The sequence below is a fragment of the Eptatretus burgeri genome, chromosome 9 (genome assembly GCF_056783735.1).
Source record: "Eptatretus burgeri isolate ZD-2024b chromosome 9, Ebu_testis_v1, whole genome shotgun sequence".
Taxonomy (NCBI): domain Eukaryota; kingdom Metazoa; phylum Chordata; class Myxini; order Myxiniformes; family Myxinidae; genus Eptatretus; species Eptatretus burgeri.
Genome location: NC_140969.1, coordinates 66425236 through 66452965, shown reverse-complemented (window position 1 = coordinate 66452965; position 27730 = coordinate 66425236). Strand labels below are relative to the sequence as shown.

The window sequence follows — 27730 nt, the reverse complement described above, 5'->3', positions numbered from 1 at the left end:
AATATGAAAAAGTCTACATGAGAGGCAGGTAATTATGATCTGTACAGGAGGTCCAAACTTATTACATAACTTTTCAGCGGAGAAAAAAAATGTTCACATCCACTTGGTTGTACGCGATAGTTGGCCCATCTCCAGCACAGTGAGACAGGGTTTTGCAATTGTGTGTCTGTCTCCAGGCAATAACCTTTTTTTTTTTTGAGCTTTTGTTAACATTTCAACAAATCTTTATTATGAAAATATGGAGAACACAAAGTAATTAAAATGTACTTTTTATTTATTTTTATTTTTAGCTGCTATTTTCATCAACTTTAGTACGAGTACAAAGTGGCCTGGCTTTGCATTTTGAAATGCTTTCTATTTAACATGTTTTCCTCTGACTGATTGCAAATATTTCTGCCCCTTGTGATGATCAATCAATCAATGTGGCATACACTGTGTATGCATACACAGTGCATACACATACACTGAACAGAGCGCTTGTGCTGCCGATGCAGTTTCTTGGCATGGTTAATGCTGGATGGTTTGCTGTTGCCTTTATAGCAGTCAATTAGGGCAGGAATTTGAAATTGTTCAGGGTACCGGCTATAACTCGCCTACTCTTCAAGAAGGGCCCTGGGATCTTTAATGCACAACCCAGTTTAATGTCCATCCGAGGGAACATGTGCACATTGATTATTTCCTGCCGACGAAGAACTGGGATGGCAGTTTATAGTTGGGTTGAGATTCAAGCTCAGGCTGGACAGCCGAGTGGTGAGTGTGCACAGCTCTCAGCTCTCCTGCCAGCCCTTTCTAATGATGGTCATGTATTATTTAGCAATTCTTGGTTTGCAAGGATCCTGTTGCTTTCAAAATCAGATTGGTTTCTGGGTTTAGTTATTTTTTTTCTATTTTAATTTTTTTCATGTTTGTCATCTGACATGAATGGGCAATGAAAATGTTATTTGAACTTTGTTACTTGTATGCAAGTGTTCCATTCACGTTACCTTTTTTTTTTTCAATCCTCACTCATTAAGCAATATCAGTAAGATTTGCTGCTTTCTTGTTATTTGAGATAAAATTATAGATGTTTGTTTTTATTTTAATGCCTTGCCTCCCCACCCCCAACAGGATAGAAAGGAACAGGTGTACAGTCCTACACAGTCCCACAGAATAGCTGCTGAAGATTTGTAGTGCTCAAGACCACGGTGAAAGTAATATTTTTGGTACGTTTATGAATGTTGTATTGAAATGTACCACTAATAAAAAAAAAAAATTTGATTCAGTCTCTTGTGTTATGCTTTCTGCTGATGAGCCGTGTGAAAACCATGGGACACACTGGTTAAGTGATGAACAAATTGACAAAGCATCGTGCAACAGTTATTTTTTTAAAATATATTTTAATTTCATTGTTTCTGGATAGCAATACTAATGGTTCTTGCTTTTCAGAAAGTCCAATTGTAAAATATATTATGCTTTTAATTTATTTATTTAATTTTCCGTCCCTTTCCATGGCGATACATTGCAGTAGATTTCCGATTAACTCATTTGGCCCTGTGACGATGCAATATGCGATAAAGCTTTTGTAATTCCCTAAACCAAAATCATTTCACCTTTGTTGCAAAATCTATTTCGGGCAGCTGCCGTATAAACTGCTGGGAATTTGAAATTGTTTGGTTTGTATCCAAGTACAAATCATTGCCCTATATGTTTCTCTTTTAAGCTGCTGATGTTGATGCACTTGTTCTTTCTCGGTTACAAGATGGACTTTTTTTTTTTTTTTTTTTTTTTTTTTTTTGCATTTAGCAACTTTTCTTCCAATCGTACCATCACTTGAACAGTGCTCTTCCTAATCTTCAACGATCTTTCCAACTCTTTGGAAAATCCTCTCCATCACTTTTGACTTCACCCTCTGTTGTAACATCCTTCATCATTCAGATCGGCAGGCAGCAGCCTCCTTCCTTTCTTCAGACCTTGATAGAATCATAAGATAGTCAAAAACTTGGAATATATATATATATATATTTTTTTTTTCAATCCTGAGAAGTCAGACTCACTGCATCTCTGAAAAGACAATCTGGCAAACCCTCTCATCTACTTCCCTAACAATCCGCTTGAAGTTGTTGTGCGAACGTTTGAACCTCCCAGCCAGCCATGGTCTTCCTTGGACAAACCACACTTGGAACCAACTTTCTCTGAAAAGACTTTTTGCCACTTTATCAGTCTTCTTCACCCTGTCTCCTCCCCTTGCCTTATTTATTCTTGCCTTCTTGCCCCTTGCCTCTCGTTCTTCCAAGTGTCCCTTATTTCTTCAAATCTGCCTCAAATTTGTGTCTCAACCCTCTTTCTACTGTTCTTTTTGTTCTGTTGCATCCTGTGACATGTGTTCTAGCTCCTCCACAAGCTTTGACACTGTATCCAAAAGTAATCCATCACTCCAATGAGGCTTGCTCATCTTGTGTTCTGTAAATGCAGCCTGTATGGCCTGATCCGTTCAGTGCACTGGCTCTTCCACGAGCCTTCTTGACTCTGTGTGTGTGTGTGTGTATATATGCACATAAAATCCCACCATTTGTCTTCTTTGTATACAGACTCCATAAAAAAATCTATCCCATTGTTTTCCATTTAATTGTTTGCATGATTTTTGCTAATTTCTCTCCTTGGTTTTTGAGGCAGACCGAGTTGTCTGCATCGAGGCAAAACCAACAATGCATTCGATCAAGTTTGTTTGTTTGTTTATACAATGCTCATCGTAGCTTTCTGAGGAAATTTAAAGATTTGCAGGATATTCTCCAAGGCATTATGAAAACTATTACTGTTAAAAACCTCCAGTATTTACAAAGCTTTGTCCATAATGTTGTATAATGTCGAAAGCGTTTTCATAATTGATCTTTAATAATGCCTTTCAAAGGATTCGCAGAATAAGTGCAACTGAAGTTGAACTAAATCCCTCCCATGATCTTGTATTTCAAGCAAATCTCAGAGGTTTCTTCATAAGATGCTGCAGCTCATAATTATTTATGAACATTGATCGATTTTGCTGCTGTCTCAGCTGCGTCGACTTTATACTGATAAAGTATGCTAAGACACCAATAATACGCTTTCGCATGGAAATCATGACACCATTCCATGAAAAAAAACTGATGTAACATGATGTACAAATTCATACCAATGGCAGATGTTTGTTCACATGACTTTATTTATTTATTAATTTTGACCAAGTGGTATTGTTGGAACACCACCATGTACTTGAGCGATAAGCCCGGTGTTGGCTTGATGGTTGAAGTGGCTGGCTTAAGATCTTCGGTTCTTAAGTTTGAGCCCATCTTGCTGTTAAATAGCAGGTGATTTGACTTGGCCTGTCATCCTTCTGAGGTCGGAAAAATGAGTACCAGTTCACTGGAAATGGGATGGGGGCACAGCTGTGCTCCCAGCAATATTGCAAGCAGCACCCACAGGCTACATATGAAATTATGGATTTGAGCTTCAATGGGATTCCTAAGGACCATGTTTATGGAACACCCATTGTGTAGTGCTCGACAGGAAATGCAACACAAAGTGAAAGGTACATCTTTCAATTGCTGCTTTCGATTTAATCATTCTTCATATCCTTGTTGGGAAAGGCACTGTTGAGCTGCGATTTGTTTTTTTGTTGTTTGTTTTACCAAATAGGTTTCAGTGCAGGTAGTTTACCCCGATGAGATGTGAAAAGCATGTAACATGTTTCGCTACAAATAAAGAAAACAAATGCAAGTCATAGCCGCTTCTCTACTGATTACTTAGAAATTTAGTTCCTGCTTAATGTTTGTATTCTCTCATGAAATGATTGAAGTGGGGGAGGGTGGTGGCGCATGAGGGAGAAATGATTTAATCTTGTAAGTTTAAGACATTTTTGTTTGCAGTCGATGCTTGTTTATCCATTTGAAGGAAAATTTTTTTCATGGTTCTGAACTGTTATTTTGCAATTGTGCACTTGAGTTGCAATCCGAGATTGTTGTGCAAGATGAGTTGCAAAATCAATTATACAGCTGATTAGTTTTGGGTCCACTGGACTTCAGTGTAGAAGACCTTAACTACACATCTCGTCAGAAAAAAAGGGAAGGAGAGATGATTAAAAGTCACAACCACAGGACAATAGAGGAAAACCTGTCCATAAAGTGATTTTGTGCAAGTTCCCTGGTGTATGCCACAAGGCACACAAGCAATCATCAATCAGCATTTAGGAAGGAACATGGGTCTTGCGGCAAAACTAATCGCTTTGCAAAATATGTTCTGGAGGAAAAAGAAAGCAAAGAGATGTCCATCTTGTCGAAGATAATATCCAGTTTGGCACCATCAGATGAATAAGAATGCATTTGCTTCAATACATTATTATTATTATTATTATTATTGTGCATCACAAATGTATTTGCTGAAAATGTCACAGAACCCACTTGAGTTGCTCGTATTGCTTAAACCTCTGCAATAACCATTGAGCCAAATGGACTTATCGTGCAACAGCAGAATACTTATTATAAACGTATGTTAAGGACTTATTTCATGTATAAACAGGCAATTCTGGCTCTGGCAATCGGAGTTTATCTCCGTTGCTGTCCTGTGTCCTTCGTAATGTGTGTGTATATATATATATATATATATATATATATATATATATATATATATATATATATATATATATATATATATATATATATATATATATATATATATATATACACACACATACAGACACATCGAAACATGTGGAGTGTGACGAGCACTCTGCCGATCCCCATTGGACACAGTCCACACCAAAGCGTCACCTCCAACATAGAGGCTTAGGTCGAGTGAGTCTGTCTAAGAGACAGATTATATGGTCATTATCAGCTAAACATCAAACGGAGCCACTGATCTGGATTTTGGACTTATTTTCCCTCATCAGGATGGTGTACCGATAAATATTGAACCAATGATGATGTCATTCATTGGAGGCGAAGCTTTGTTGTGGACTGTGTCCAATGGGGATCCGTGTCTTCGTGTCTTTGCGAGACGAAAATCCGACGGCGCTCACTTACACTTCCTCACTCATCGGCGGTCTATCGGTGAATCACAGTTTCTGCAGGTGGGAAAATATTCATGCAAACGGATTAGGATCGCCTACATACATGCACCAAACCACACCTCCCCTAGCTTCATTTGTTTACGCATGAAAAATTAAGGTTGGATACTTTTTGAACACACCTCGTATACACACACACACACACACACACACACACACACACACACACACACACACACACACACACACACACACACACACACACACACACACACACACACACACACACACACACACACACACACACACACACACACACACACACACACACACACACACACACACACACACACACACACATACACGCGCGCGCATATAAAGCCTGGTGTTGGCGCAGTGGTTAGGGCAGCGGCTTGGGATCCAAGAGGTCCTGAGTTCAAGCCCCGTTGGGCCACTGAATTAATACACCAGGGGGTTGACTCAGCCTGTCATCCTTCCGAGGTCGGCGAAATGAGTACCAGTGTACTGGGCCGGTGTATACCCCGGTTATAATAGGTGTACCATGTATATATATATATATATATATATATATGTATATATATATATATATATATATATATATATATATATATATATATATATTTGAGTATTTTCTAGTGTGCCCAAGTGGAAGTTAATCATTCCAATTAATTTGTTAATACATTTAAATATTTGCCTGAACATTTTGATTGCAACCTTTATCATTTATAGGCCTGCAGTATAAAAATGGGAGCTCAGGCAGCTGGGAACATGGCTCCATATCATTTTCAATTTATTTTATTCCCACTTTGTTATGAATATTTTATTGCCATTATTAATGTTTTCATGTCCTACACATTTTAAATCGAATTTTCCATTTGTTCAGCAATGCCTTTTGTTCTCCCATTTCATACCATGTGGGGACGGTAACAAATATCAGGAAGTCGGTTGAACCTTGATCTTGATGTATGCTGCATCCCCATCGCTGACTAAAATGTGGAGGAGAATCTAAACCGACGTGGGTAAAAACTCTCCCCACTCAACTTCCAACATCATCTGAGGTGTGAGCTACATTTATTATGGATGGAGCCTCATAAGGCCTGATGTCTGTCAACATGGCACAAACATGGCACAATTAAGCATGCATGTTTGAATTTCACTTTATATGAACGCAATGAAAATGATGCAAAGATTTTCTGTTTCATTGTTCTTCCATTGCAGGAAAACCAACTAATGTGCAATTTGGCCTTGTAGCCAATATTCCTTTTCGGCACACCGAGCCAGTTTTATTGTGAACACTGAAATATTCCTGACTAGTTCCATAAATTAATGGTGACCGAATCCAGATCTATATGCTGCAATTACCTCGGTAAGAGCATTCTAGTAGTTGTAGTAGTTGTAGTAGTTGTAGTAGTAATAGTAGTAGTTGTACTGTAGCACCTATAAAGTATTGTCGTGGTCTGCTAATGCTTCTCTGCTGAGCCGAAGCGATGTGCTTCACATGTCCAAATTGAAGGAAGCCATGTTTTAGCGGACAATGCAGCTTTCCCTATTCGCGATCTGTATCCTACGGGTCTCTTAAAAAATGAGTTTTACCAATATGTAAAGAGTAATAAAGTCCCTGTGTACCTGCAATCGTTTGTTTAGCTTGTTCTGCTTCCCTTGCATGTTGGAAATGGTCTCCACAAACTTGCAGACCTGCATCCCTTCTTATTTTGTTCCTAAAAACATGGGCCTGTTAAAGTTTAGATATTGTGGATTATTTTGGTACACTTCATGTTTTTTTTTATGCTCCCCTCAAATGATAAATTTCATGAAGATCGTCCTTGCTTCGAGAGTCGGAGCCATTTTTATCTGCGACTGGTCAAACTCGTGGGACTAGAAGAACATTGACATTTCCAAGTGTACAAGGACTTTTTGATTATGCTGTATATTTATTTATTTATTTATTTCCCAGGGATTTACCAATTGCCGAAACTGTTTGCATGCTTGCAAGAAGGTGGAAATCGGGCAACATGTCGCTTAATCAATAAGTTTACTAAAAGACAGACAACACAAACAAAGAATCTCAGGATGAAATGTAGACAAACTGGTTTAATGTAAATACACACAACTCCTAAATCTAAAATGCATTTCATACCGAGATGACCAAAGGTGCCATGAGCACTTCATTTTGGTGGGGACATTTGAAGTCTTTCTCAGGATGGATTGTAAACAGGTTCCAGTGTGGGCAGGAAGGTAATGAGAGCCCCACAGGTCAGCCTCCGACACCACCACCGTTGATTATCTCCTGCACCTCAACACCAGAGACCACCACTGCCGGGCCTCCCAAGAGTGAATGTTTCCTGCCTCAATGGGCTGTCTGTCTTCTGTCACCTGACTGATTCACCGCCCCCATGCATGGCCCCTTTTATCACCTTCCCTGCGGCCTCATCCACAGCATCCGAGCATTCCTTGTTCCCAGCACTGCTATGCCGATCATGCAGCACGCAGTTGGTGCCTTTGCAGAGGTTTTAAACTCCACACAAGGGCTGCAGACACAGCCAAATCCACCCCTTCTCCTGACCTTGCCTGGTTTAGAGGGGGTGTGTAAATTTCACGTTCCTTTCTAATCCCAATGTCAACTATACTGCCTCAACAGGAGAACGTCACTAATAGTCCAATGGGTCCCTGATTTCAAACACAGCGAATTCGTATATCACCCACCACCCCTCTCCAACGTAATAGTTCTGTTATATTTGCACTGCAGTGGAGTACCACTAGTTTTACTTTAGGTAATTGCAGTACTATTAGTCCGTCTTCACCTCGCTACAGTAGTTTCTTACAACCTAAAACCTTCCCAGGCACTCTGTACAACCAACAATTTTCAGCTCGTTCTGTCCAGTGGTTTAAGAGTGCATACAAGTCAAACCACAAACAAACCCATAAGCTCAGTTCCATGAACCATAACGATAGTTAACGTATTGTTGTGGAAATGATTCCTTGGGGATTAATAAGTGTTCACTCGAGTGTATTGTAGTTATTTCCATCTTGAGTAGTTGGAATAAGTATAAAGGAATCCAATGTCATCGTAGATATTCTTCACTAATTAGTATCGTTAGAAACATCAGACCCAATCTATTTTGCATTAAATTCCTCATTCCTGTGAACTTTCATTTTTTATATTATAAATTCCTTTTTTCTGTGTAAATGTGCCCCTTTTCCACTGCACTCGGCCATTTCCCCCAGTTGAGGTAGCAAGAGGTCACCCTGGAGGCCCAGATGCAGAGTAACCTCGACAAGGCTGGAAAGGCATAAGCTGCACCCACTGATCAGGGCTGAGACCAATGGCGAAGAGGAGGGGCATAAATCGTCAGCTGTGATGTTGGTCAGGTATGGGAGCATGTGCCAGAACAGTGCGTCGCTCCGTCCACTTTCTGCCGGTACTCCAGGGGCCTCCATCTGGCCTTCCGCCAGGCAGATGCCAGGCCCATCCCCATCTCCTTGAGATGCCGGTCAACCTGCTGCAACCACGAGGCATGTGGTTGGCCCATTGGCCTCCTCCACGCACGAGACTCCCTCGCTGAGAGAATCTGGTGAGCAGGATCAGCGTCAGGAAAATGAGCCACATGTCCATACAACCGCAACTGACGCTCACGGACCATGCAGGTAACAAATCTCATTCGAGTCTCTCTCAGCAACCGCTCGTTGGACACAAAATCTGACCAGCGATAGCCAAGGATTCTCCGAAGAGACCTGGTACAAAAGGAATTAAGTCTCCGTCTCAGATCCTTGGTCAGAGTCCAAGTCTCGCATCCATAGAGCAAGACTGGAAGCATCAAGGACCTGAAGACTCGACTTTCGTCCTCCCGCACAGGTACCGGCAGCGCCACACCCCATGATCCAGTGAATCCATGTCTCCCCAGGCCCGACCCAGACGTCTATTGACCTCTGACTCGCAGCCAGCAGAGACATGAATATCACTGCCAAGGTAAGTGAAACTCTCCACGACCTCAACATCCTCACCACAAACACACAGACAGGACAGCAGCATCCAAGATGTCATTGAAAGCCTGGACCTTAGTTTTGACCCAAGAAACCCGTAATCCCAGCGGCTACGACTCCTCATTCAGCACCTCGAGGGCCCCCAAAAGGATGTCTAAAGTCTCCGCAAAGATGACTGCATCATCTGCGAAATCAACGTCCGAGATCTTGACATTCCCAAACGATGCACCGCAGCTTGATCTTTCCAACATCCTCCCTAAAATCCAGTCCATACAAGTGCTGAAAAGTGTGGGGGCCAGTACACACCCCCGACGAACTCCAGTAACAACTGGAAATAAGTCAGAGATGGTACCACCACATTTCACAGCACTCTCAGTACAAGAGTAGAGTTCAGACATCAGATCGATCAGTTTTGGTGGCACCCCACGAAGACCAAGAATCCTCCAGAGGGCATCCCGATTCACTGAATCGAACGCTTTATAGAGATCAACATAGGCTGCAAGCAGCCCCTGCCGAAACTCTCGTCTGCGTTCGGTGAGGACACGAAGAGCAAGGATACGGTCAATCGTTGACCTCTTTGGTGTACAGCCTGACTGCTCTGGATGCTGGTGCTCAAGCAGATGGTGGCGAACCCTATCAAGAATTATCCGAGCAAAGACCTTGCCCAGCACTGAGAGCAGGGTCACCCCTCGGTAGTTGTTGCAGTCTTGGCGATCACCCTTCCCTTTCCAGAGAGGGACAACAAGGCCCCTCTTCCAATCAGTTGGGATGATGCCTGTGTTCCAGGCAGAGCACAAAACCATGCAACGACACGAGTGCAGCATTTCCACCAGCCTTGAGAAGTTCAGCATGGATGCCAGCGATCCCTGGAGCTTTACCCCGTTTCAACCAGTTCACCGCAGCCCGTGTTTCCACAAGCGAAGGTGGACCACAGTTGATTGGAGGGTCAGCAACAGGGATTGTAACACCCTTGACGTCCAACTCGACAGCTGGGGGATCAGCCTGGTACAACTGCTCAAAGTAACCGGCCCAGCGGGCCTTCACTTCAGACTCCTCTATCAAGAGCCTACAACTCTCTGCTCCAACCGCAGTGCTCCGAGGGATGGGCTTGGATGAACGCAATGCGCGAATTCCCCTGTAAGCGTGACGAGAATCACCTGTCCACAGGTGATGCTCTACCCCCTCACAGATTCCTCGCACATAGGCCTCCTTGTCCACCCTTAGTGCACTTCCAGTTTTACGCCTCAGCTCCCTGAACAGCTCAGCTCTGCCATTCAGCCTGGCCCTGCGACTCTGTTCAATGGTATCCAGTATCCCTTGAGAGACAAAATTCTTCTTTGCCCTGCGGTGAGTTCCAAGACATCCACCGGCAATATCAAGGACTGTAGTCTTGAAGGCAATCCACAACTCTTCAGGACCCCCCAAAGCACCCAAATGTCCACTCAGCCTGTTTGCAAACTCCTCAGCTGCTCTCTCATCCTTGAGCTTGCCAACATCCAGCCTCGGCTGGGATGGTACCATTCTCCAGGATTTAAGGTGCAGCTTTAGAGTTGCTACAACAAGCCTGTGGTCAGTATTGAGGAACTGAGCACTCCGGTAGACCCTGCAGTTCTGGATCATCCTCCAGCGACCGTCAATGAGGACATGGTCAATCTCCTTTGCCACACCGCCAGCGTTGGAATACCAAGTCCAGCGATGAGCTTGTGGGTGCTGAAACCATGAACCAGCCACCCTAAGTCCATGACTTCTTGCAAAGTCAAGGAACCTCGTGCTATTCTGGTTCATAGTTCCTGACCCATGGGGACCAACACACGTCTCATAACCATCCCTATCAGTTCCAGTCGATGCATTGAAATCCCCAAGACTAGAAGTGTATCTCGTCTGGGGCACTGATCAACCACAGACTCGAACGTGGCGTAGAATGCATCCTTCACGGTGAGATCACTCGCCTCAGTCGGAGCATAAACAGAGACCAGGGAAATGACACCTAAGGAGTGACGAATCCTTAATCTCATAATACGCTCGTTGACCGGTGTTACCTCAATTATCATTGGGGTCAGCTTATTGGACACAGCTGCAGCAACTCCTTGAGTATGGTAACCATCAGTGACCAGACCAATAGTAGGTGTAACCACCCACCATTATCTCGCCGCAATCCGGTCTCCGAACCTCAGAGAGAGCTGCAATAGCGATGTCCAAATGCTTGAGCTCAGATGATAACAGAGAGGTGATCATCCTCTCTTAGAGATTGGACATTCCAGGCACCCACCCGAAGGGACCGCCTCAGGTTAACCCAAGGAGACCGCCGTCTGGTGGACGACACCTCAGCACCACTCCGACAGACTCTCCCGCAATCTGACCCAGGGATGTTACCCCGTGATTTCCCTCCTTTCATCAAAGATTGGGGGTCCCGAAGGCTTTGCCCCAATCCCGTCATCCGGTGAGCTGCCCTGCGAAGGGAAGCTGCACAGGAGGTACTCCCACGGAGTGGGTTTTCAGATTTTTTTTTGAGTTTTTGTGTTTTGCAGAATGAAGGGTTTTACGGTGGCCAGAGTGCAAATCCTGCCACCAACCTCCTAATAAAAAAGTAACCCAACTGCAGGAGGACGTTCGCAGACACAGTTGGGCACTAGATATGGATGGCCGTTGGCTCACAAGGTGCTCCTCCGCCCTTTGACAGGTTTTGTTTTTAATCCTGCTGGGTGTCCATATCCAAACACCCTCCTCACCAGAAAACCTGGTGGGGGAGACGGTTTAGTCGCCGACAACCCGACCATGGAACAGGTTAGTACAGGTTTACATGGTACCTGTAGCAGCTCACAGATCTAACCTGACCTGACATGAGTGGGATGTTGGTGGGGCTGTTTATAAAGGTGTGGGCTGATAGGAAACACTGGCTGGAACCACTGAAGTGCTGAACTGGAGGTTGTGCTCTGGAAAGCAGCCAGAGAGGATGAGCCACACCCTGTCCTGCCAGCGTCGTGCCAACGCCATTGGGCCATGTCCTTCCCCCACCTCCCCCCTGCAGCCTGCTGGAGCAATCGTGATGGAACTAGGCATTCTCCTTACAAATAACTTTGCTGTCTTGTGACTTTTTTCTTGTATATTGTCTGAATGCCGAAGGTTTGGGGGTAATTAACATTCCCGTTCATCTTTGGTGTTGTAGGCGTGTATGTGGTAGGGGGTAATAATTAGGGATTATTGTTTGGTTTTTGTAAATATGTATTTTTACACAAATACACTTTATAACCCTGACTTGTTCTCTGGCTTATCCTGTTTGCTCATTGATTTTTCATCTGGTGACTAATCTCGAACTGATAAAGGCAGATTAGTTGATGAGACAAGATCGCATCATGTGATTTGGTAAGCTTGGCCAAAGATGAGATCTATCGTGTGACTGGATCGGCACAGCACTCGTCTGTCGCAGGACTTTGAACAGCACGGTAACGTGACTTTGGACACGGGATCCTATTGTGTACAGTGCCGAGCTGATCTTACTATTGTGTGCAGTACCTTCAGAAAGTATTCACACTCCTTGACTTTTGTCACATTTTATTGTAACAGGCTGAATTTAAAATGGATTAAATTTACTTTTTTTGTCATCGATTGACACAAAATACCCCAAAATCACAAAGTGAAAACATGTTTTTAGAAATTTTTACAAATTAATTAAAAGTGAAAAGCTGAAATGTCTTAAGTCATGAAGTATTCAACCCCTTTGCGATGACACTCCAAATTGAGATCAGGTACATCCAACTTCCTTTGATCATCCTTGAGGTGTAAACAACTTGATTTGAGTCCACCTGTGGCCACTTCAATTGATTGGACATGATTTAGAAAGAAACACACCTACTATATGAGATCCCAGAGTTGACTGCATGTCAGAGCAGAAACTCTCCCATGAAGTCTAAGGAACTGTCCTGAGAACTCATAGAATTCTGAGGAGGCATAGATCTGGGGAAGGGTTTAAAATAATTTCTAGTGTTCAAAGTTCTCAAGAGTACTAGTGGGGTAAATTGGTGAAATTATCTTGCAAAAGTGGATACCAACATGCCATTTGGCACAAAGGGAGTTTTTTTTTTATATATAGATTAATATTTGAATGAGACCCAAACTGGCCGAATTCAGATTTGGGTGTAATTAAGCAAAATCCAGGATGGCCGCCAAACGCAAATTAATCAGTATAAAAAACAACCATTTCCATCAAATTATGTTAGGTATTACTTGCATATGCTTTAATATCACCATGATTCAAAGAAATTGAGTTACATCTAAAAAAATTTTTTTTAAATCATTAATAATGGTATTTGAATTACTTTAATTCCCATTATTTTGATGAAACAACATTTATATTGAAGTATTTACAGATGTTAAATCTTTTATTCTGTCTGCCTTTTGTCTGTGTTTATATACCCCAGAGAGGGATCATAGAAGGTAGCTAGACAATGTAAATATTGCAAATTATTTATTTCAAGGGCTCATATGTCGCTTATTGACACAGATGCAGAAGAAATTCTGTCCAGCAATGCTATGTCCTTCAATCCTGAGTGCACTGTCCATCACAAGCACACAGATTTGTACATGGGAGGGAAGCTTTAATACACTTGCATCTCCCACTGCATCGTTTTTGGTAGTTACAATGAACAGAGGCTTCGGACAGATTTGTCCAGTGGGGTACCATTCCTTGGTCAGTCTTCTTCCAGCCTCACTGACATGCATCCGGTACCTCTGGCATCCTGATCAGACACTGCCCCCAAATGCGTCCTGGTTGCAAAGCTGCCCTTTTGCAGTGTTCTTCTAATGCTGCTTTTGTGGGAGGGATATTTTCGATTTGCCGACTTCTCTTGGTGAAAAGCATTTGTCGGCATTGATTGATGTCAGTACATGAACTAGTCCTGTCATACAGGAGGAATGTGTACCTCTCCAGATGTGCCATTTGACTCTTATTTCAGAAGGATTCATGGAGAGACTGACAAATGTGTCAGTGCTTTCAAGGAATGCCTTCCACACCTTCCAGGCAGATTTCTTGCCATGCCCTGCAAATGCTGAAACTGTATCACAGCCGGTATAGGCATGCCGGTAAGGCAGAGCTGAACACATCTGGAGACTTGGTAGACACCGGGGGACATTTCAAACTCGGTGCAATTGTATACAGCGCACGTGCTGTAAAAATGCTATATAATGGAACCTGTGATTTACTGCCTTTCTACAATACTAAAATTATATATTGAATAGCTATAAAAGTAAATCAAGCCAAAATATTACCTTATTTTTTTTCTTTATAAGTTCTCTCTGAGAGCACCATGAGGTTTTTGAGCCAGTGGGATTTCCCCGGGATTCCCAGGGGCATCCCTCGGGAATCCCTCCCAGGAGGCTCCCAATGATGCTATTGTTTTAGTAACTTCTTCTAACTTTAGAAGTTAATTATCTTAGCTTATTTTTCTGTTGTAGAACTCGTACAATTCAAGTATAAAATAGAAAAATAGCACCGCAAAGCGGGCGTAACCCCTCAGCTCCTTGACGCAAACCAATTTCAAGATGGTGGCCATATTGAAAATTGCAGCATGCCCATTTTCGAAAGGAACCTTCCTCTACTCAACCCCAACACACCCAGCAAAAATGGATTTAATCGGACAAGGCGTTCTCCTCAAAATTGACGGAAACCAATTTCAAGATGGCTGCCGTGGCGGCCACAGTGAAAATCGCAGCATGCCCATTTTGGAGAGGCACCTTCCTCTACTCAACCCCATTATACCTCACCAGAATAAAATCAATGTGTGAAGCCGTTCTCAAGTTATTGTCCGGAAACCAAATTCAAGATGGCTGCCCTAGCCGCCATATTGGATATCGCATCGCACTGAATATCGAAAGGAACCTTCCCCTAACCACCCCCATTATACCCCATGAAAATAAAATCAATCTGTCAAGCTGTTATCAAGTTATTGTCCGGAAACCAAATTCAAGATGGCTGCCCTAGCCGCCATATTGGATATCGCATCACTGAATATCGAAAGGAACCTTCCTCAACCCAGCCCCAATACACACTGCAAAAATGGATTTAATTGGACAAGGCGTTCTCGAAATTGACAGAAACCAAAAGTTGACAGACGCCCGGACGCCCGGCGGACAACGCCTGTGACGACAATACCCCTTAGCCCAATTCGGGCTGAGTGGTAAAAACACATGTTTAAGGTAACTTTTTCATAAATCAATGTTTTTCATCTTGTATTATGAGAAAAAAACAAAAATTCGTTACTTTTTTCCTTTTATTGGGCAGTTTAATTAAATATGCATGATTACAATTCATATTTTAGGATTTGTTTTGTATTATTTAACATTTTAACTGTTTTGATTAATATTTTTTGTAAATATAATTGATATTGAATTTCTTTACACTGTCACTTTATGTATACACTATATAAAGTGATTGGCAGACATCTTGGATCATGACCGAATTACAGCCAATCAAGAGCCTTGCCAGCTTGGGTCTCGTTAAAAAATGAAAGTAGACATATCTATAGTACTTTGTGCCAAATGGCATGTTGGTATCCGCTTTTGCAAGATCGATCCCATATTTGTCACGAATTTACCCCACTATACAGTGAGCTCCATCATTAGGAAATGGAAAGAACATGGAACAACCTACACTCTTTCTAGAGCTGGCTGTCCAACCAAACTGAGCAACCAGGGAAGAAGGATCTTTGTCAGATATGGGAGCATACGCCAGAGCAGCGCGTCGCTGCATCCACTTTCTGCCAGTACTCCAGGGGCCTCCATCTGGCCAACACCCAGGCAGATGCCTGGCCTATCCCATCTCCTTGAGATGCCGATCAACCTGCTGCAACCACAGGGCACGTGGTCGGCCCATTAGCCTCCTCCACTCACGAGACACCCTTGCTGAGAGAATCTGGTGAGCAGGATCAGCGTCAGGAAAACGAGCCACATGTCCATACAGTTGCAGCTCACGCTCACGGACCATGCAGGTAACAAATCTCATTTGAGTCTCTCTCAGCAACCGCTCGTTGGACACAAAGTCCGACCAGCGATAGCCAAGGATTCTCTGAAGAGACCTGGTTCCAAAGGAATTGTCTCCATCTCAGATCCCTGGTCAGAGTCCAAGTCTCACATCCATAGAGCAAGACTGGAAGCACCAAGGACCTGAAGACCCGGGCTTTCCTCCTCCTGCACAGGTATCGACAGCACCACACCCCATTATCCAGTGAATCCATGACTCCCCAAGACCGACCCAGATGTCTGTTGACCTCTGATTGACAGCCAGCAGAGACATGAATATCACTGCCAAGGGAAGTGAATCTCTCCACGACCTCAACATCCTCACCACAAACAGGCACAGACAGGACAGCAGCATCCAAGATGTTATTGAAAGCCTGGATCTTAGTTTTGACCCAGGAAACCCATAATCCCAGCGGCTCTGACTCCTCATTCAGCACCTCGAGGACCCCCCAAAAGGATATCTAAAGTCTCCGCAAAGATGACTGCATCATCTGCGAAATCAAGGTCAGAGATCTTGACATTTCCAAATGAAGCACCGCAGCTTGATCTCTCTGACATCCTCCCAGAATGCAGTCCATACTTGTGCTGAAAAGTGTAGGGGCCAGTGCACACCCCTGACAAACTCCAGTAACAACTGGAAATAAGTCAGAGATGGTAACACCACATCTCACAGCACTCTCAGTAACAGAGTAGAGTTCAGACATCAGATCGATCAGTTTTGGTGGCACCCCACGAAGACCAAGAATCCTCCAGAGGGCATCCCGATTCACTAAATCGAACGCTTTACAGAGATCAACATAGACTGCAAGCAGCCCCTGCCGAAACTCTCGTCTGCGTTCGGTGAGGACACGAAGTGCAAGGATACGGTCTATCATTGATATCTTTGGTGTAAAGCCTGACTGCTCTGGATGCTGGTGCTCAAACAGATGGTGGCGAACCCTATCAAGAATTATCCGAGCAAAGACCTTGCCCGGCATAGAGGAGCATCACCCCTCGGTCGTTGTTGCAGTCTTGGCGATCACCCTTCCCTTTCTAGAGAGGGACAACAAGGCCCCTCTTCCAATCAGTTGGGATGATGCCTGTGTTCCAGGCAGAGCACAGAACTGCATGCAATGGCACGAGTGCAGCATTTCCACCAGCCTTGATAAGTTCAGCATGGATGCCACAGATCCCTGGAGCTTTACCCCATTTCAACCGGTTAACCACAGCCTGTCTTTCCACAAGCGAAGGTGGACCACAGTTGATTTGAGTGTCAGCAACAGTTCTTTTTGCACCCCTGACGTCCAACTCGACAGCTGGTGGATTAGCCTGGTACAACCGCTCAAAGTAACCGGCCCAGCGGGCCTTCACTTCTGACTCCTCTGGCAAGAGCCTACCACTCTCTGCTCTAACTGCAGTGCTCCGAGGGATGGGCTTGGATGAACGCAATGCGTAAATTCCCCTGTAAGCAGGACTAGAATCGCTTGACCACAAGTGATGCTCTACCCCCTCAGATTCCTCGCACATAGACCTCCTTGTCCACCCTTAGTGCATGTACAGTTTATGCCTCAGCTCCTTGAACAGCTCAGCTCTGCCATTCAGCCTGGTCCTGCGACTCTGGTCAATGGTATCCAGTGTCCCTTGAGAGACAAAATTCTTCTTTGCGGTTCGGTGAGTTCCAAAACATCCATTGGCAACATCCATCAAGGATAGTGGTTTTGAAGGCACTCCACAACTCTTCAGGATCTTCCAAAGCACCCAGACCCCCCATATTGCCACTCAGCCTGTTCGCAAACTCCTCAGCTACCCTCTCATTTTTTTTTTTTTTTTTTTTTTTTTTTTTTGTATACCTTGGTCGAGGCTCGTATGAGAGCTAACACACAACTCACAGCAAGGAGGCATGAGACAAGAGGGGCGGGAGTGGAAGGGACAAATCATTGGGGAACAGACACAGGTGAACTGTGGAAGGGAGAGGGATGGGGATGGGACGGGGAACATGGCGAGGAGAAGATGGACATTACAGGGACTTTCAGGAAGGAAAGCAGGAGAATTGAAGGAAGTGGGCTTGGGTGGATTATCGGGGGTAGAAAAGTTCGAGGATTTGGATGGGGAAGATAAGAGGTGGTGGTGAACAGCTGTTTTGAAAGCCTGGAGGGAAGAATGGGAAAGAATAGAGTGAGGAAGTTTATTCCAAAGGCGGGAAAAAAGAGGAATGAAAGAGTGAAGATGAGCAGTGATTCGTGATTTTGGTGGTTTTACCAGAAGGGGTTGTTGGCGGACCTTGAGCGCCCTGTGGAAATGTGGTTGGGACAAATCGCAGAGAGAGCAGGGGGGCAAGGCTGGAGAGGGAGTCGGTAGAAGACAGAAAGACCACCGACCAACCTGCGGTGATTGAGTGAGAGGCCCAAAGACTCAGCTTCATTGCGGGAGATGCCAATGATCTTAAAAGCCCTGGTTTCGACAGCGTGAAGTCGAGAAAGGTGGGAGGCAGGAGCACCAGCCCAGAGGGGAGAGCAGTACTCCATCAGGCTACGGACAAAAGCTTTGTAAGTGGTCAGGAGCTCAAGAGAGCCGAGGAAGGACTTTGCACGACGGAGGATTCCCAGTCGGCGACTGGCTTTTGAGGCAAGGTTGGAAATGTGACTTTCCCAGGAAAGGTCATGGCAGATAGTGAGACCCAGAAGCTTGAAAGAAAAGACTTCTTCCAGAGGATTGTTGAGAAAGTGGATGGGGGTTTTGTAAACGGTCCTTTCGAAGAGACATAGTGAGAGTGTGAGATTTGTCTGGATTGAAAGACATGTTCCACGTGTTGGACCAGGTTTGTGATTTTATCCAGATCTGCAGTGAGCGAAGAAGCTGCCTTGCCGGTCTGAGGGATGACAGATGGTACGGCAGAGGGTTGAGTCATCGGCAAAGAGAAATAGAGGATTTTCCAGAGAGTCCGAGAGATCATTGATGAAAACCAGAAAAGAACAGGGCCCAGAACGCTACCTTGAGGAACTCCAGCCTGCACAGGAAGAGGGGATGAAGAACTCCATTTAGGGCCACACGTTGACTGCGACAGGAGAGGAAGTCTGCGAGCCATGAGTGGAGATGACGCTGAATACCATGGGAAGAGAGTTTGGTGAGTAGGGCAGGGTGCCAGACTGTGTCAAAAGCACGTGATATGTCCAGGGATACTGGCTCGGATTTCCTGTCTGGCATTGAGGACCTCCATCCATTGATGGGAGAGCAGTAGCAGCATATCTAGGGTAGAGTGACCTGGTCTGAAACCAAATTGATGATTGGAAATCAAGCCATTGGAGAAGAGGAAGGATTTCATGTCTGAAGCGATGATGGATTCCATAACCTTGCTGATGATTGGGAGAAGGCTGATTGGTCTATAGTTACAGGGATCTGTTTTTGCACCTTTTTATGCAGGGCAGTGATGTTAGCAGATTTCCAAGCAGATGGCAGATGACCTTGGGAAAATGAGAGGGTGAATAGAACAGAGAGAGGGTGAGCAAGAGCAGAAGAGCAGGCTTTGAGGACACGTGGGCTGATGCCGTCTGGACCGGTTGCAGAATCTGACTCGAGGTTTGAAAGCAAGCTCTCCACCTTGTCAGGAGAAAAGGATACAGAGTCCAGGGACAGTTGGGTGCGACTGGGTAAAGTGGGTAGAGAAAGTGATGGGTTTGGGACACAAGATTTAGCTGCAAACACCGAGTTAGACATTCAGCTTTATCACGTGTGGAATCAGCAGTGCGGCCATTTGAGGTAAGGGAGGGGATGGTGGGGAACATACACCAGAAACAGATTTGATTAAACGCCACCAGGATTTTGAGGAGGGAGAGAGGTTTGAGAGTTCAGACTTGAGATGAGAAAGATGTTGTTTTCTGGCTCTCCTGAGGGTAGCTACACACTTGTTCCGAGCTTTGTGGAAAGAACTGAGATTGCCCTCAGTTGGGTTTGCTTTCCATGAGGCAAAGGCAAGTTGTTTCAGGACAACTGCCTCGCCACAAGCTTCAGTAAACCAAGGGCGGGAGGAAGGGTAAGACAACTGAACACGAGAGGGGATAAATCTGTGCATGAGGGAGAGCAAGTTTCTTTGAAAGAATTCCCAGGATGAGTTGATGTTTGAGAAAGTAGTGATAGGAGACCAGTCTGTAAGTTTGATGGCTGCTCGGAGACCCTGCCAGTCGGCTTGAGTGAAATGCCAGACTCTGGGACGGTGAGGTGGTTCTCTGATAACAGCCAGAGAGATGTCCACTTTAACAAGGACGTGGTCAGAAGAACCAATTGGAGCGAAGGAAGAGCAGCAGATATTGTCAGGGAAATTTGTCAAAATCAGATCCAGAAGAGATGGAGTACCATTGGTTGAGATCCGGGTCGGGAAGTTGACCGATTGAGTCAGTCCCAATGAGTCACAGAAAGCTTTTGCTGATGTCCCATGGCAGGTGAGAGAGGTACCCACACCTAGCCAACTGGCGTGATGACAATTGAAGTCGCCACATAAGAGGAAGAGAGAGTTTGGATGAGAAGATAGAAGATGGTCCATGTTTTCGGAGAGTGAGGTGTAGATGGAGTCATCACTGTTCGGTGGGTACAGTACACATATAAACATGAGGTGGGAGTGGAGGGGAAGCCGAAGCCAGAGGTATTCCTGGGGGTGTGGGGGAGTGAGAGCAGTGCAGGGAGAGTGAGGAATAGAGTCTTTGATGAAGAGAGCAACACCTCCACCAGGACGAGGCTCAGGTCTGTCATACCGTAAGAGGGAGTAACCAGGGAGAGATACTTGGGAGTCAGACACGTCTTGGGAGAGGAAAGTTTCTGTTAGGCAGATAATGTCTGGTTTGTCAGTGGCAACCTGCATGGAAAGATCTGAAAGGTTTGAGCGAAGGCCCCGGATATTTGAGGTCCACACTTTTAATGAAGAGGTAGGGGAGGAGGCTGTGGGGGGGGGGGGGGGAGGGGGGGGGGGGGGGTAGGACGAGGGACGAGGGGGGGAGGTAAGGAGGGTTGCTGAAGGAGTGTGGGGTATTGCAGAATAGCGAGGGGAGGGGGCCGAATGAGGAGGAGAAAAGGCTCTGTGGTGCTGGGAGAGAGGGGGGACAAAGAGACAAGGAAGATGGCAGTTGAGTATTTGAGGAGGTGGAGTGAAGAGATGGAGGTGAGAGGGCAGTGGAGGGAGGCAGGTTGGTGGATGAGAGGGGGCAACTTAGAGAAGGAAGAGTGAGGGGGATGAAAAGGTGGGAGAAAGGTGAGGGGGAATTTTTGAAAGAGGTGAGAGGGAGGCTTGGAGGAGAAGAGAGGGATGGTTGCTTTGAGAGTGAGAGTGAGGGGTGAGGGGGGTGAGTTGGCACTGAAGTTGGAAAAAAAGAATGGTTGATGGAAAGCGAGCATCCATGGCAAACTGTGGTTTTTAAAAGTTTTAGGTCAGAGATGCGATTTAACACAATTCTTGATGGATGCAATGAAGGCGAATTCAGAGCATGGAGAGAAGAAGCGCTGTAATAGTTGGATTTTTTAGGCAAGGAATGAAGGAGAGGTCGAAATGAAAGCAGTCTGTTGAAATAGCAGAAGAGTAGTGCATTGTGAAACAGTAAAGAGTACCACATGTGTGAGAGAGGAAGATGAAGCATCATAAGATCGTTTTTGTTGTTAATATCAGAGAGATCAAGCTGCGGTGCTTCATTCTCGAGCTTTCCACCATCCAGCCTCAGCTGGGATGGTACCATTCTCCTGGATTTAAGGTGCAACTTAAGAGTTGCTACAACAAGCCGGTGGTCAGTATTGAGGAACTGAGCACTCTGATAGACCCTGCAGTTCTGGATCATCTTCCAGCAACCATCAACGAGGACATGGTCAATCTCCTTTGCCACACCGCCAGTGTTGGAATACCAAGTCCAGCGATGAGCTTGGCAAGTGCTCATGGGGAATATGTGATTTTTTTTTGGTCATGGGTGCCTTTGTTCATGATGTCATTGCATATGTAGAACACTACATCCGATCAGAATGAAAATTTGAAGTTCATACAATGGACAACTTGGTAGTGATCTCCACAGGGCAATACCTTGGACCACCACCCAAAAGGAGGACTGCAGTGCCTTTGAGCTTTGCGAAAATATTAAATTGTTTAACCACCTAAGTTCCAATAAAAGTGCATTTTCATGAGCACTATGTGATCATCTTGTGAGCAATTGTGTATCTAGACATCAATGGCACACTGGCTCTTTCGTCTCAAGATTAACAGTTTATCCAGGAAGTTGTTTTTATTTAAAAAAAATTTTTTTAATGTTGCGCCAAAGTTGTGTTGCTCGCGTTGTGTTGGCTATGAAGTACAGACTTTTCTTTAGAGAGGCACAGCGAGTAGCATACTGTAACCACGTGATCATGTTGTGGGTTAATTGCTTGTATGTTTGCACTTTACTGTGGATCGAAGTGTCACTTCGGTTATCTTCCTTTTCTAATACCCTTGTTCATTGGGGTGAATGGTGCAGATTTTGTGGTGTTCAGGATGTATCTTTCTGGGTCATCAATCTCGGTATGGTTGACCAACTTCATTTGTTCTGACTTTTATGGCTTTACCCTTTTGTCATAGCAAAAGGGTAAAGCCGGAAACATCAGCACTTTGTGATCCTATACGGCAGATAACTTCAATCGACACGTGTTTTTATTCTTTTGTACTGCCAACAAACTTTTTTCGTTGCTGGAATTAACAACTATATTTTAATTTCTCTTCTGTTGATTGTCGGCATGAGTGGATTTGTCGCTGGAATAGTAAATCAAAACCTTACCAAGATGTATGCACGTGCTATTTAGATGTCAAAGTGAGCACCGTAGAAGAAGAGTGCCTGGAGGATGCTGGTGGGGGAAACTAGTTTGTAGAAATGATGTATTTTGCTCCGAGCATGTTTCATCAGCCCGGCAGTGACAAATTATTCTTTGATAGACTGGTGGTTCTTCACGTGGCTGGAGGTATAATAGAATAGACCCAGTAAGTGAAATAGTTATTACTCTGTAAAGCTCGTGCAAGAGTTTATACATTGCACATGGGTGGGGATGAATGTTAAGAAAAATTTGAAACGGATTTAAGCTTTTGGTTTGAGTGCATCTTGAACTTTGTGCTTGATGACCTTTGTGCTTTGTGCTTGAACGATAACCATGAGAATCTCTTAAACTAAGCTTGATTACAGAATTTTTAAACTCCAGAATCCAACTTAACAGCAGTTCCAACTCCTAAAATAGTGTTCATTTGGCCAATTCGGATAGATTTGACATTTCGGGCATCTCCCGGAGGTGTATGTTTAATGACAGTTCGGTGATTGCTAATCGCGTGCCAAGCGAGCTGTTTCTTCTCAACTGTTTCGTTGGAGTGCGTAAGCTGCTTGGCGAGAGTACGGATATTGTAAAGCAGTCACTGAATATTATGTCGATCGACTTGAACAAAGTTCAGGGCCACTCGCGTGTGTGGGCCACGTGTTGTTCTGCGATGCAACAGGCAGTGGCTGCCTCGCTGAAAATATGAAATGTTATTTTCCACGATGTTTCCCGTTTTTGTTCTTCCATTATATGACCAATCACTTCGGCATAGATATGTACGAATAAATATTAAATGTTTCGTTTTTAAATGTTTCTTCAACCGTATCGTGAATTGCTTGGTGAAGCCACTTGGTGTGTGCTGTTCAACCTTCAATCAATGGTGATGCGGCGTGTCGATACTGGAGGTACGAAGGCAAAATAAATTATATGATCGCAATGAGTAAAAAATGTTTTCAGTTTTATGAAGTAATGAATCGCCACATCACGGCAGGAAAGCGAAGAGGTACACATGTTCACTCAGCTGTCCAGCCTGGGTTCGAATCATGACCCAGCTATAAACAGACAGGGTGATTCATCAATGTGTCGTCTCTCGGATGGACGATAAACAGGGCGTCGCATCTACCGGGATCCCTCGCCCCTCACCCCTCTGTCCTCTGTCATCTCCTTTCTCTCCCTCCCTCTTTCTCCTCCCACCCTTAATATCCCAGTCAACGAAGTGATGGGTTGTATTTGCTAGTGTCATATTTTTGGCCATGCCCATTTCATATCCTTTTTGGGCTTGCTGAGTTTTCATTAATAGCAGCTTTGTTTACTCCTTTTATGACGTGAGTTTGATTCCAGTTCTGTTATTATATTTAAATTTAAATTATTTATATATATATATATATATATATATATATATAATCTCAAATATTACAATTAAATTTGAACAAAAGAGATGTTTGTATTATGTTTGGTGTAAATCGTGCCAATACAGAAAATCTGCGACGTGTGGAGAGGCGAGCGTAGCGAACCGATTCACGCTCGTATCTAATAAATGCATTCTACTTATACTTAAAACTCCTCACCTCCCTACTCATCCACCTGTGTGTCTTTCTTCCTCCAGGAATATATTTACTCTGTACCTTATATATTTGCTCTTTGAAGGTTGTCCATTTCTTTCTTGCTGACTGGCTTTACAATATGTTAGCTTCTCCCAATCTGGAGCACTTAACTAATCTTACAACTTCAAAATGTTTGCGTTAAGTCTAACCTCATTCCGAACCAACTACATCCAATCTCCACCACTGGTGTGCACCCGTGTCACCACCGGCTGCAGATCCGCGGTGCCACCAGTCTCCCCTGCACAGACCTTTGAGGGTGCAACGACTGTTCCCGTAGTCAGAAACAGTTGAACATTGATACTGATTATTCTAGACATTAATTGGGTGGTGAAGATTGAATGTAATTACAATTTTAATCTTCCATCTGCACTTGTATCGTCTTGATACCGACATGTTGTTTGGTCAATCTTCATTTTAACTTTGGTTATGTTCCCACGAGTCTCTATTATGCAAGTATTATTTCGTACAAACAAATTATATATCGTTTTTCAAGGAGGGGTTTTGAAATTTTGAGGTTACTCCAAACACCCCAAGATTTAAATGGTGATGTCAAGCTGTGGATGCAAATTTGTTGACTTGGGTAATTGGTGTGTAATCCAACCCGAAGGGAAATTGCATTTTTGGATTCAGCATACTCGAACCATTTAATAAGTTTAATTTCCAGGTTTCCTAAATTTTTTTTTTACCACGAAGCTAATTTTTGATCCTTCAAGATATTTTGGCCCACAGCATTATTTAGTGTCTGGTTGGGAATCAAACCCAGTTTCTGCAGCTCAAGGGTAAGTATGCTACGTGTCCACTATGCTCTCAGACATTTATATATTCTGTACTCGTTTTTCTATGAAGTGTAGTTTTGGATGAGCACTGTTGGAGTGCAGTGGGGGGTGAATGAGTTGAAGATCGTTGGTTCAGTCATCCTTGGAAAATTTGCCATTTCGCTTTAAAACAACCAAAATGGTGCTCAAAGTAATCCATCTGTAATTATTTTCCCACAATTCCTACATTGTTTTGTTAGCTGTAAACAAGTGGAATTTCTTCTCCGTTTAAAAACCACACATTTTTCATGGACATGTATTTTGTGGCCAGACATGATAAAATTGTGCAAGGTGCAACCACAGTAAGCAATCATCATTTTCTTGTGTGGGGTATTTAGCTCAGGGTCCATCCGGTGTGATAGAGTAGTACAGACTGCAGAGGTATGCATCCTTACCTACTGTGCTGTTTCGTGTCAGTTTGATTCCTGACCGGATTGTTGGATTGGTGCACCACAGGCAGTGCGTTGCACCACAAAGTGGATAGTCCCTGGGAAGAACGTAAAGTTGGGTGTCTTATGTATTCGCATTAGTTGGTGGATGTTAAAGATTCCACAGTGTCTTGTGAAGAGTATGTGAGTATCACTCCTGCCAACTCCTGAATTCCTGCCACCTTCATGAAAATATCAAGGCTGACAAGCTTGTGCCTTGGGCCAAACGTTCCTCTTGTCTGACCCTACAAATAGGGGAGAATAATTGAGGTCCCGATTCCCCGATAAGATCACGTGTTCCTAGGTGAACGGTTGTCAGATGGAAAACCCTGGGTCGCGTGGTCAAGTTATTGGCGTGCATGGTTAATTAGTGACTCGCCGTGACGTGAAGTTATTCATGTACTACGGCCTCAATTCACGGTGAGTCTGGGAAGAACTGGGGATACCCCTACCCTCATACCCCGGCGACTCCAGGTCCATAACAGTTTGATGTCAGGAATGGGATGCGATACCCCCAACATCAAACGTAACAGTTTGGTGTCAGGAAGCGAGATTCGGACTTGGGGTGTGCTTAATGCAACCCTGAAATTAAGAGCAGGTTCGGGTGAAAATTTTATTTAATTGTTTGTACAGACAATGGTGGACCAATGCAGGCAGATGTGTGGGTGATGTAAATCATGCAAATGTTGAATTAATAACCCAAGACCCAAACAAAACAATTATGGAGGGCACTGAAGAGGCAGTTATAGAGGGGGGGACGACCCCCACCTCCATTCCCCTGGAAAGCACAATGCCTGCAGCACAGAATAGTGGGCAGGCACTGCTACAACAGCCCACCATGATTTCTTTAATGGTTCAACTCATGAAAAAAATGGATAGGATGAGCGAAAAGAACAGGGCTGATATGCTAGCAATGAAGGGTGGTGTGAGCAGCAGAATGGATAGGATGAGCGAAAACCACAGGGCCGATAGGCAAGTGATGAATGGCAGAATGGACGTGATGATGGGTGAGATGAGACGTGATGGGCAGGGAATTGCTTGCGGTGCAGCAGGAGGTATGGAAATATGTGAGTGGTGTCTGGAGGAGGTGAAGGAGAGTGAGGCCTGGCTGATGGGGGAGATGGGGAGCATGAGTGCTCAGGTAGAAGGACTTATGGTTGGATAAAATGAATTAAAAGAACAGATTAAGGAATTAAGCAATAAAATAATTAAGAAAGGCTCAGAGGTCAATGAAAGGGGAACTTGTAGCTGTAAAGAGGAAATGTAACACGCGTCATGACGAGGTAACAAAGATTATTAGGGAAATGGGTGAAGTAATGGAGGCCAAATAACAGGCCATGAAGGAACCTCTTTTTTTTGACTGCTTGGACCTTTTAGACCCCTTTTTGTGTACAAAGTCGAGGGTTGTGAAAGATTTAGACCAGTTCGACCCCTTTAGACGCACGCCACACAAAATAGTCTTCTTGCAATATACAGCCAATACTTCCTTCAGTAAGTAATGCACAAACTCCACCCGCTGGCAGGATACGTACTCTGCTAATTTGAGTATGATTTGCTTATTGGGTCACTGAAACATGACTTTTGAAAAGACGTATGAATATTGAATGAGGCCTTTTGTGCATGCACTGTGTGTCTGTTTACACTGATTCAGTTATGCTCACTGGGCACTTTTAACTTGCTGTTAATAGCCTGAAATGTATTATTCAAATCCTCTTTTAAACATAATTTTCAGCATTTAGATGAAAGAGTGGCAATTTCAAGATTGTTAATCATAATTGTTGTTGTGTTCCTGCATGCAAATCGGACTTGTGGAAATATCCATTGAGAGGTGTCGGGTTCGTACCATTAACTGTTATTACTATCGCGGCACTGGCGGCCAAGGTTAATCCCCCGATACAAATTGGTGACGGGCGGTTAACACCACCAGCCGAGACGGTCAAACTTCTCCCCTGGAGGTGTTGTGGAGCTCTTAAAACTCGATGTGCACTCGAGGAAAAGTACAATTCAAACAGAGAATTTTTATTTACATAATATTATGGAACGAAGGAGCATATGTAATACATACAATGGTCT

At 44.1% G+C, this 27730-nt stretch overlaps 1 protein-coding gene across 4 annotated transcripts in view; it reads left to right on the top strand.

Annotated features, from left to right (window-relative positions):
• The window catches only part of LOC147020257 (neuroplastin-like), a 58823-nt gene extending 55090 nt beyond the window's left edge, over window positions 1-3733 (top strand). For all 4 annotated transcript variants that reach the window (XM_085895492.1, XM_085895493.1, XM_085895495.1 and 1 more), the window contains one exon: window positions 1108-3733. In XM_085895492.1, coding sequence (XP_085751618.1) covers window positions 1108-1112 — 5 coding nt within the window. In that variant the 3' untranslated portion in view covers window positions 1113-3733. The remainder of the gene's footprint in view (window positions 1-1107) is intronic.
• The last annotated feature ends 23997 nt before the right edge of the window (window positions 3734-27730 follow it).